This window comes from Etheostoma cragini, chromosome 12, assembly GCF_013103735.1.
Source record: "Etheostoma cragini isolate CJK2018 chromosome 12, CSU_Ecrag_1.0, whole genome shotgun sequence".
Classification (NCBI taxonomy): domain Eukaryota; kingdom Metazoa; phylum Chordata; class Actinopteri; order Perciformes; family Percidae; genus Etheostoma; species Etheostoma cragini.
Genome location: NC_048418.1, coordinates 26,056,978 through 26,069,047, shown reverse-complemented (window position 1 = coordinate 26,069,047; position 12,070 = coordinate 26,056,978). Strand labels below are relative to the sequence as shown.

General features: G+C 38.9%; 1 protein-coding gene across 4 annotated transcripts in view; it reads right to left on the bottom strand.

The window, feature by feature from the left end:
* The window catches only part of LOC117954379 (extended synaptotagmin-2-like), a 53,528-nt gene that overhangs the window by 37,574 nt on the left and 3,884 nt on the right, over positions 1-12,070 (bottom strand). For all 4 annotated transcript variants that reach the window (XM_034888135.1, XM_034888136.1, XM_034888137.1 and 1 more), the window contains exon 3: positions 623-664. In XM_034888135.1, the coding sequence (XP_034744026.1) occupies positions 623-664 (42 nt within the window). The remainder of the gene's footprint in view (positions 1-622; positions 665-12,070) is intronic.

Below are 12,070 nucleotides of genomic sequence, written 5' to 3'. Positions count from 1 at the left end.
AAAAGAATACTTTACAAACTAAAACAATATCACAATGAACATTTAACCAAGCTAAAAAAAGAAAGACAATACTTTAAAGCCATCACGGTTGCTCACTGTACTTTATCCTCAGCTGGAGAGCAGAATAAAATGACAGTCAGCTGGAGTTACCCCCCTCACAGAACTACATAGATGAGCATCTTTCTTATTGCCCGTTTAAAACAGTCTGTTTGGCGGTGTAAACAAACGATGAGTCCAAAACAAACCACTATGCACTTGGTGGATACTAAAAGCTATGTTCCCGTCCATCTACATCCATTACCTTCTCACTGGAAGTCCACCTGAACATTTACAGTAAGTGTGTTTCCACTTCTCTCCATACATCTCCCGGTCACTCTCTATATCTCCCTCTTTCTATCTCTGGTAGAAGAGACACACAGAGCTCCAGATTCAGATCCTATGTATATACCACTACCTGTGGGCCTCTGCTAGCTAACAGGTTTCCAGCACAAAGGTTTCATGCACAAATAGAGATGTCAGAGCACCTGGCAGTGACCAGGTGGTTAATTGGTTAGCGGAAAGAGATACAGTGTGTGTGTGTTTGTGTGTTTGTGTGTTTGTGTGTGTGTGTGTGTGTGTGTACCTTATTCAGCCACTCCACTCTCTCCACATCTGGATAATGGACCTGAAATAAGAATTAGAAAGGCAAGATTAAAAAGAGAATGGTGATCTATAAATAAATGAATTGATACTATAAATAAAATTGAATTGAATTGAATTGAATTGATCTGAATCCATATAGAATCCCTATAAATGCAATCAATAGGTCTAGGTCAAATTAGGTTACATTTATTTTGCTTTGTTTTTATATTTTTTCCTGTGATGTGCATCATGGTCTTATATACGATGGAGCATTAGGGCCACATCAAGGGGAAAAAAATCAAGGAGAAAGATTTATTTTGTATTTCAAGAATAAAGTCGAAATGACGAGAATAACGTCAACGTGACAAGAATAACGTCAACATGACCAGAATAAAGTCAACATGACGAGAATAACGTCAACATGACGAGAATAACGTCAACATGACGAGAATAACATCAACATGACGAGAATAACGTCAACATGACAAGAATATCGTCAACATGACGAGAATAACCTCAACATGACGAGAAAAACGTCAACATGACGAGATTAACGTCAACGTGACGAGAATAACGTCAACATGACACCACTTTATTCTTGTCGTGTTGACTTTATTCTTGAAAAAGTATTGCCACTTTATTCTCGTCATGTTGACTTTAGTATCGACATTTTGACTTTTTTGACTCAAAATGCAAAATAAATGAACAAAAGTGTCCTCATTTTTTTGTTTTTTTGATCTGGCCCTAATACTCTATTGTACTTGTGTGGCTCTAGTGAGGTGCTGCTGTTTGCTAAAATTACTAAAATCTACACTGTCAATGTTTTTAGCCAGCTGCAGCTAATTTTGTAACTGACTAAATACAAGCTGTATTTTGAGTGTCCCAAACTTTATTCAAATGCCCAGACTTTCCCTTCATGTAAAACACTATTAAAAAGCCCAATGGCCTCATAATTCAAAGAGCAATGGAGTGAATATACTGTATGTTGTACATGGGGGATTTTACAATGAAGGCAAACTGAGTACAGACTATTTACCGGAGATCAGGAAAAATAGTGTTGTCCTTGATATCACTATGCATCATACTTTCCTTTATTGAGATGACATATCAAGAATAAATAATGTAAAACAACATAATAATAGGTCATTTTCCAGCCCATTCATATCAGTGTACCATAGCTAAACCTAATATCTGTAGAACCAAGTACAACTGAACTATCCATCCATCCATCCATCTTCTTCCGCTTATTCGGTCAATTGATAATTGAACTAATATCTAATAAAGGTGAACATTTCCGATAAAGCTTTAATTACAACAGGTTATTTATGACAGGTTCAACACATTCCATCCATTGTTATGACACAGTATTATGTATCTCTCTCTATCAAATGTCAGTTGTATTTGGCAGAGCACCCTGCCCTGTTGACAACACTGCAACAATCACCAACACTCAGACACTTGGCAGTCATAACTCCTTTTTGGAGATTACAAAGAACCTTCCAAAAATTGTTTGGTTGTTCTTTTTAGGAAAAACTTTTCCACAACACAATCACATTGGCTTGATGTTTTATTTTAGATTTGAAAATCACCCAAAACTAAAAATGTTTTGTCACGCACAATCTCTAGACTGACACGACTAAGAGTCTACAGCCATGCTGGTAGCTGTAAGCAAAATGCTAACAATGACTACCTGAGAGGGGCAAAGTCTACAATTGGACAGGATGTTGGTGCATCTGCATCCAAGCTGCTGTAGAGGACTGGGAGTTGACTTTACCTGTTACATTTTACCCAAATAAACTCAAATTGAGTACATGTGAATGTACTCAAAGTAATTTCTAGAGAGGCTTTAAGAGAAGCTTTTGTCTCTAAATACATAGGTAAATTAATAAATAGTTTATGTAGGAGTCCTTCCTCATTTCACTGTTTTGCATTTAATGGGACAAACGATATATTTACTAATTTTGATTTAGTGCTGTTTGAATAATGTCTGAGATACCATTTTTATTATAGGGACATCGCATTCATCATAAATAGCAACAAAGCAAGGGGATGAAGGTATATAATTAATGTCCAACTTGAGTCTGAAGAATGCACAGGGCATCATAAATACACAACTACCCAAGCCACCCTTGAGGAAACTTACAGGGCTCAATACTTGCATCAGGCCAAAAGCATCACACGAGACTTCTCCCACCCAGCCAATCCCCTTTTCATCCTGCTGCCCCTCTGGGACGGTACAGGCCCACAAAGTCCCGCACATCCAGGCTTATGAACAGTTTTTACACATGCGCCACAAAAGAACTGAACACTAACAAATAATGGTGCAATAGCAGCCTTTCTGCAAATACAAATGTGCAATATCAGATTTTTTTTTGATTGTATTTACTATGTTTATTGTTTTTATTCTGTGTCGTTTGCCTTCATAAGGGTACAGTTAGTTTATATGTGTACCACTGAGGGTGAGTTGCATAAACATTTAGTTGAACAGCTGTTGTCCAATGACAATAAAACGTATTCTATTCTAGAAGTCAAAGTTACTGGAATGTAGCCAAACATATAAATGGCACACACATTGTGGGTTGTCCGTTTATACTGTGAACACTGCAAGTATTTTCAAAGTTGAATGTAGAAAAACTGCAACAGAGGATCTGCGGTTGTGATCTGATAGAACGTAGCAGCTAAGACAGGAGATGGGGACAGAATGTAGCAGCTCAGACAGGAGATGGGGAAAGAACGTAGCAGCTCAGAGAGGAGATAGAGACAGAACGTAGCAGCTCAGACAGGAGAAGGGGACAGAATGTAGCAGCTCAGAGAGGAGATGGAGACAGAATGTAGCAGCTCAGAGAGGAGATGGAGACAGAATGTAGCTGGTCAGACAGGATATGGGGACAGAACGTAGCAGCTCAGAGAGGAGATGGGGACAGAATGTAGCAGCTCAGAGAGGAGATGGAGACAAAATGTAGCAGCTCAGACAAGAGATGGGGACAGAACGTAGCAGCTCAGAGAGGAGATGGAGACAGAACTTAGCAGCTCAGACAGGAGATGGAGACAGAATGTAGCAGCTCATACAGGAGATGGGGACAGAACGTAGAAGCTCAGAGAGGAGATGGAGATAGAATGTAGCAGCTCAGACAGGAGAAGGGGACAGAATGTAGCAGCTCAGACAGGAGAAGGGGACAGAATGTAGCAGGTCAGACAGGAGAAGGGGACAGAATGTATCAGCTCAGACGGTGAAGGGGACAGAATGTATCAGCTCAGATGGAGAAGGGGACAGAATGTAGCAGCTCAGACAGGAGATGGAGACAGAACGTAGCAGCTCAGACAGGAGAAGGTTTATTCTATTCTGTAGCCCTATTACCTGTCATGGCTTGTACTGCCTCGTTATCTTCAATAAGTGTTCTGCTAAGTTGTGGAAATTTAGCCTGAGTTACAACGTGACATTTATTTGAAGAGAGAGATATTATCACCTTGATAATATTTCTGTTTTTGCATAGCTGATAGATGTGCAGATTGTTAATAATACTTGATTAGCCATGTGTTGATACTCAGGTTGTGTTTGCTGGCAACGTGCAATCACCAGTAAACAGAGCAGCCTGTGGAGCCACGTGCTTAGCTATTAAAGGTGTATTACAATGTTTGCTCCGTTATGGATATGCGCGCTGTAATAGGTTTGACTAATTATCAGTTTGTGTTACTGAGCAATATGTTACATGTTAATTATTACAGAGAAATTAATTTTAAACATTTAGTTTTGGTGAAAAATGTACACAATAAGTCAGATGCTTATCAATGTGCATTGTTATTTGCAAATGTTTCAGAACCATATCCAACTTGTTAACCACGTAACGTCAAATAAAACTTCATACTTCATGTTGGAGTCGTGAATAAATCTTCCTGGGTCCCAAAGTCAGATACCTCTGGTCCAAGTTCTTACTGGACATCTTACAGCAGGCCAGTGTTTCAGACAGGGGCGGATTGGCCATCTGGCAATTCTGGCAAATGCCAGAAGGTCTGGATTTTCTTTTCTCTTTTTATGTGTGCCGGTCATATGTCTTTTTTTTTTTTTTTATATATACAATCAAGTTGTCTTTACTGGCCAACATACAAGAATGATTGATTTTTAGTCACTTGCAAATTTTCACTATGGTTATAATAATAATTATAATAATAAAAAATATTAAGAATTTGGCCAGTTGGCAAACGGCCAGCCTGGTCCCGAGGTGGACTGAGCTAATGACTGAGTTTTAGCTGCCGTCTGTCCGTGCAGCCGTCTGATGGCATCAGTATTAAATGGAAACAGTTTCCTTACCGGTTAAAAATGTCTCGTTGTTGCGTCACACAGTAGTCAAATTCAGTGTTTTGGTACAGCTGGTTTTACCGCCTCATGAGAAGTGTAGGCGTATAGGAGGACATATGAGGACCCTGAACAAGCAGCGTCCTTCTGCTCCGTCTTTCTGCTGTGCCCCACTCACGTAGACGTTAGTTTTACACCATGTAGTTTAAACTGCAATTAATCTACGGTTCACATGTATGTATGTACTGTGGTGGTCTGTTGCACTGTGGGACATATTCAACATCACTGATCATCTTTGATCTATAGAATGTAGAAAACATTACACTGCAGAACATTTTGTATCCATAACATGATTGTGTTATCGTACAATTTAGCAGTAAAAGCAGTAGCCTATGTACATCAAACCTACATTTTTTAAGTCTTTTGCCCTCACAATTGTATGGGTGAGTACCCCCAGGACCCCCAGAACCCCCCTGCTTTATGTGTTCCACCAAAGGCCAATTCTGAGCAAAGAAAAACTATGACGTATAATCACAGGCAGTCATAAAAACATATTCGAATTGCAAGTTAGTTAGAGAGCTAGAACAGATGAAAAGATGGAGAACCAGACAGACAATGTGTACAGGGTCAACAGAGAGAAACAGATTGACAGAGACAACAAAGACCAAACTACAGCAATATAACACTGTTACACTTTTTGAAAAACTATTTCAGCTTGTGTAGGCCTTTCAAAGCTTACTTAACATACTGAACACACTTTTAAAATACCATTATTGTACCGAAAACCGTGATCATTTTGGTCAGTATAACCATGAGGTTTTTTTTAAGGCACCAATAATCTTCTCAGTCATGTACTATTGAGATAACTACCTTGATTAAAAGCAACATGCTCCACCTATTATTAACTCTATGGTGTAGAAATTACATGTGCTATAATTGATCAGGTAAAAATAGTATTATTATCATGTTACAAATGACTGTCAAATGAGACTAATTGGCTAAACAAAACATTTGGGCTCCTACCTACTAGCAAGTACCGGGGCCCTGAGTAAGCATGTTATAAGCTAACGGAGCTGGTGAAGCTAAAGGCCCTGACACACCAACTCGACGGCCAAACGCCGTAGGACTGACCGCCTCCCCGAGTTGGTAAAAAAAAAAAGTCCTCGGAACACACCGAAGCGATGCGTGCATTCTGCGTGTAAGTAAGGCGTATTACAGCAGGTGGCACTAATATGTACTGTCCCCCAAAAAGTTTTAAACGGTAGCTGATTAGACAAACACGTCACATGGGTCTGGGATCTCCATAAATTCAAAGCCAGACTGTCATCTCGGCTCATTCGGAATAAAATCTAATATTTTACTAAAATAGTTCACCGACACATGTTTCTGGAAACATTTTAAAGAGAAAGAAGCCGTGCAGTTGCTGAATCTGTCTTCATTTCAGATCCACAAAGGTCAGTTTGAAAGATCTTCCTCAGTATTTGAGAGACTCTAGTCACGCTCATCCCACTCATCATTTCCGGGTTAGCTCTTCTCCAATCAGATGGGTCATTGAGTCCGACTGCCCACCACCCCATTCAACATGTCAAATCGGCCATAATGACGGCCTACGGCGGCATGGAACACACGGAACAGGGTGAACTCAGCGACCGTGCCGGACTGTCCAACAGTCAGAAAATATTAGGCCAACACAAACACGGACTGAAAAGGAATAAAAACCGAGTTTTAAATGGAAGGAGGACATAATGTAATTTACTGACGTACAACCACATCGCTGATTTTAAAGTAATATTATGAGTGAAACAGACATAATCTTACATACCTAAGGGCTAATTTGGGTACGGGTTAGAATTATTTACAACCCGGTAAAGGTGTCCATCTGTTGAAAGACTGACCGAGGTTGGCTCGCCGTCGACCTATGCTTTTTAGCTTTTAGTTCTTGGTTTAATTTTCTTCTTTTACTGTATGTGATGGCCTTGCCACCGTTTTAACCATACGATAACTTGTGAAATAACATTTACATTTACATTTACAACAATACAATTAGGTCTATTTAAAGAAATCTCTGCCGCCTTTTACCTGGCTGGACAGGTTTTCCCGGTGTAAGAAAGAAATCTGTGACCCATCAGAATGTGTGACTTTAATAAAATGTTTTAGGAAAAATTGGACATGGGCAAAGGCATAGACTTAAACTATATCAAAATACTGTTCTTTTCACAGTTAGGCCTGTTTGCTGTTACATGTCATTTATGATCATTAGATGAAAAATTAAACCGTTTCAGAAACATTGAAAAGTTACATAGAGTCACTTTAACTACTTAGTATACATGATAATAATAAAAATTAAAAGGGTAGGTGTAATAAGATAAGGCTTCAGCCTACACCTTCTTGCTCCATTTTGTATCTTTTTTCTTTTTTTTGTTATTTGAGTGAAAGAAAAACATTAGCGTTATGTTTATGTACTGTTCATTACAAGTGTATTAAATGTTGTAAGTTACCTATGACAAAAATAAAAAAAAGTAGAGGACATACTTCATTATTCCCCAAGAGGAAATTACATTTTACACATGCAGGCCAAAAGTGCCCAGGACCTATACATGCACCAATGGAGAGATGTCAGAGTGTGGGGGGGGGGCTGTCCATGGACAGGTGCCCCAAGCAGTTGCTCAAGCGCACATCAGCAGTGCTTGGCGTGAACCGGCACCTCTCTAGCTATTAGTCCACGCTCCGTACTTGGTAGATACTGGTTACTTAAATCCAGCAATAATTTTGGCTGCAAAAGACGAAGAATTGAAAGCTTAAACCTTTCCCTGTTTCAAAGCTTGGCCAGTGGGCGAGACTCACAGCCCAACTATGTCACAGCTGTTTGGAAATCCTAACCTCCCTTTCCAGCCACACCCGGAATACAATGTCAGTGTAAGAGAGGGGTGTGGAGAGCATTAATAAGTATGTTGGTGTAGCTGGAATGTATTAGTTCAAATTGTAACTGACAAAATAAATGTATGTCCTATCACTGTATGCTGCTGACAAGAAATCCACCTCCGCTCAACAACAAAAACAACCAGGAAACCTGATCAATCAGTTTCTTCTCAAACTGCAGAAAGCCTTAAAAGATGCAGAAACAGGAGAGTTATATGACAAGATGCTTATGTCTATATTCTCTGAGGCTCAGAGAAAGAGAGACATCGTGGATGTAAGGAGGAAAGTCTACAAACAGGAGAGAGATAAGTTAAGTAATACTGAGCGCTCAGTTTAGCTGACAGTAGAAATTCAGAACCAGACTTGATTTTGAAATTCAATAGATTTTGATTGTAGCTTGCAATAGTGATTCTGTAGTTAGCTACATCTGCTCCATGCATACAGTGAGGCTCAAAATTAGTATTAATGCGGATAAAGAAGGCAAAAAAGAGGGAAAAATCTCCAAAAGGAATCAAATGACAGATTAGACATTCTTATAATATGTCACAAAAAGTTTGATTTTATTTACATCATTTACACTTTCAAAATAATAGAAACTAAAAAAATGGCGTCTGCAAACGTTTGGGCCCCCAAACTTCTAAGCAGTCTAGAAAAATGAAATTGAAAATAGTTGACGCTCACAAAGCAGGAGAAGGCTAGAAGAAGATAGCAAAGCGTTTTCAGATGCCAATATCCAATATACCCATAATGATCCTAAACATACCTCAAAATTCACGCTGGATTACATCAAGAGGCATGAACTGAAGGTTTTGCCATGGCCTTCACAATCTCTTGTCCTCAACATAACTGAAAATCTATGGATAGACCTTAAAAAGGCGTGCCAGACAGCCCAGAAATCTCTAATAACTGGAAGACTTCTGGAAAGAAGAATGGAAAGCTGAGACTCTTGTAGATTAAATGAGAACAAATGTGTGACCCAGACAAAATCTGCAGATATTTTTTTGGCCAAGATTTCAGCGGTGATCAAGATTGAAAATCTGCTGAATTTAGCAGACTGTTGTTCTGCTTGGGGTGAATATTTGAATATTTATTTATTTTCTTAAATTTTGGGGAAATTCTGTAGAAGTCTGCGTCCACAGAACGGGTTTAACCAGGCTAAATAATACCACGTTAGACAGCAGGTAACATCAACTTTAGCTACAGTAGGAACTGGATTAACCAGGCTAACTAATAACAAGTTACACAGCAGGTTGTGTTAACTTTAGCTACAGTAGGAACTGGATTAAAAAGGCTAACTAATAACTGTGTCCCTCCGTGTTGCTAGGGGGCCGTTTGTGGGTGAATGGGGGCGGGTCTGTGTCTCTCAATGTTGCTGGGGGCCGTTTGTGAGTGAATAGGTCTGGGGGGGGGGGGGGGGGGGGGGGGGGGGGGTGCTGTGCGTAGAGTAACAGATCCAAACACAGGCATGGCTTTACATAAGTAATGGGTCACACATGTAAAAAAAAAAAAAAAGAAAAAAAAAAAAAAAGAAAGAGCATTCTATGAAGGGTACAACGCATTTAATATATAAATATATATATATATATATATATATACACACACACATACACACACACACACACACTACTGTACAACTACTAGAACTGTCGGGTCCTTGTAAATTCTGTAGTGTGGTTATCTGTAAAGTGTCTTGAGATAACTGTTGAGATAACTTGTTATCTCAACAGATAACAAGTTATCTCTGTTAAAATTGAATTATATATATATAGAAAGTATCGCTCGATCTCGCAAATTTGATTGTGGCAAGCAGAAATGAAGAGGTGATCGTGATTCAAATTCTATCAATTGTGCAGCCCTAGGTTGAAAGCAGAATAGAATAGCAGCACAGCAACATTGTTTTCATTCTCGGCTGTGGAGCAGAGCCATGCCCTTTGGCTGATCAAAAGAACAGGAAAGCCCCACCCATGCCGTGTCACACCAGTACACAGAGACAGAAAATGAAATGAAGGTGAAGAAAAATAGAAAGAATGGCAGAGAGAAACAGTTATGCTGTGGTCGTAGTAACTTTTAATGTGTGTCTTTTTAAAGGCTTTTTCTAACCAGGTTGTTTAAACATTATCTGAGCTAAGTTTGACTGAACACTTACAGCCCCACCCAGTTTCATATTCATAGTTACAGACATCCACACCTACAAACTACCCACTACAGCCCTCTAACTCAAACACTGCCATTTATCTGAAGGCTACCAGACCTACATACAAAGAACTCCATATTTCAGCTGTGATACTCTTCTGTAGTTTAGTGAAACACTAAACCAATATGCAGACCTTAGTTTAATAGATATATTTTGACAATGAGAGTCGTAGGTCTACTCGCTAGCTTTTTGTAATCATTAAATTAAACATAAATTGCAATTAAACAGTCAATTATCAATTTCTTTGTTTAGTTTTCTTTCACTATAAATAAAATACCTTTGAAACCACTTAAATACATTACTTTATACCATGGTAGCAGTATACTTGTGGTGGTGGGGCGTGATGGCTGGTTTTGGTAATAAACTAGTCAAATAAAGGTTTATGAACTAGTTCTTAAAAACAATGACTACAGCATTAATGGAAAGACAAAAAAGAAATGACTATTTACATAAACAAACTAGACTAGAAGGTGATACCAATGAAGTGTAACTTATAATGTGCTTTGCCAATTAAATATGATTACCCAGAGCCAAATGTGATGCAATATTAACAACTTAACCTTAAAACCATCCTATGATCCATAGAGAAAGGTAATAAAAATCTCAACACATAACATATGCATTTATTTTGGATTTTATTTTCCTAGCCGGGTCTCAATCCACCTGGAGAGGGTGCCAAAATAGAACCTATGAATTGGAAACGCTGGGTACTCGTTGTTTTTAGGGGTTCAAGCCCGAGGGGGCTGGGAACTCGCGTATGTAAGGCTCCGGTTCCAAGTACCAGTGGAGCTGGAAACTATTGAAATCACATTCTTCCGTCTTCTTATTTCTATTTCTCCCATAGCTAATAGTGTGGCTATAGCCTAAACCGTACATGGAGGGGCGGTGACATTTTTAGGACTGGTCCAGATCCCTGCAGGGACCTCAGACACCAACATTGACACTCTTCTGCCAATAGGTGGCGCTATAGCAGAAGAGAACGCATGTGGCCCTATAACTCTTAAACCAGATTTAAAAAATATTCATATCCACGTATTCCCTAAATTCAGCTTAATTTCCTGATTTAGGCCACGCCCATTTCATTTATGAGGCCATGCCTTAAATGGTGTATTGATTGGTAAAAGTAAGATGTGGCCTATTGGGCCCACATTTGGAGTCACATGTTTCACTACAGTGGGCAACTTCAAATTTAAATGGTACATGTAGCATATCTCGGCCAAAGTAAATGCTATCAATGCAAAACTTGAGGTTATTGTTTTCCATGCCAGTCCGAGACTCCGTACCACATTTGGCTATGATCGGCCATTAGGAGGCACTATAATCAACATTAACGCATTTTTGACAATAACTCCATTCCTGTAAATGGGAAACGTCAGTTGCACTTCCTCTGCTCCATCAATTGATACCATCATTAAACTTGCAATTCATGTTTTTCATGCCGCTTTAATGCTCCACATTTGGACCACATTTTGTGAAGATCTGCCATTAGTAGTTATAATCAATGTAGATGCATTTTGGCCTATGACTCAATAAATGTAAATGTGCAAATTGTAGAGCCCGACTGATTTTCACAGATTTTTAAGGCTGATACCGATACGAATATTTGGTTATATAAAAATCCAACATGCCAATATATCGATCGATATTTATTTAAAAAATAAATCCAGTGTTACAAAGCACAAACAGATTTCCCTAACATTAGTTATTTGTAGTTTGTATTTATTTATGAGTTCTCACTAAAATAATATGATAACAATTTGTTGTATTGTCTCAACAGAACAGGGGAGTTTCAAAATATATTTAATAAAATGTAAAAAAGTACAATCTTAAGATATGAAACTCAAAGTCCTTTAAACAAAAACACACTAATACAAAAATAATCAGAGTTGCCAACAGGGAAATTATAGAGCATCCTCTGGTGGACGGACTATGCAACGCCATCACTAACAGGGACGTTGTAGAGTGTCCTCTGGTGGACACACTATGCAACGCCATCACTAACAGGGACGTTGTAGAGCGTCCTCTGGTGGACAGACTATGTA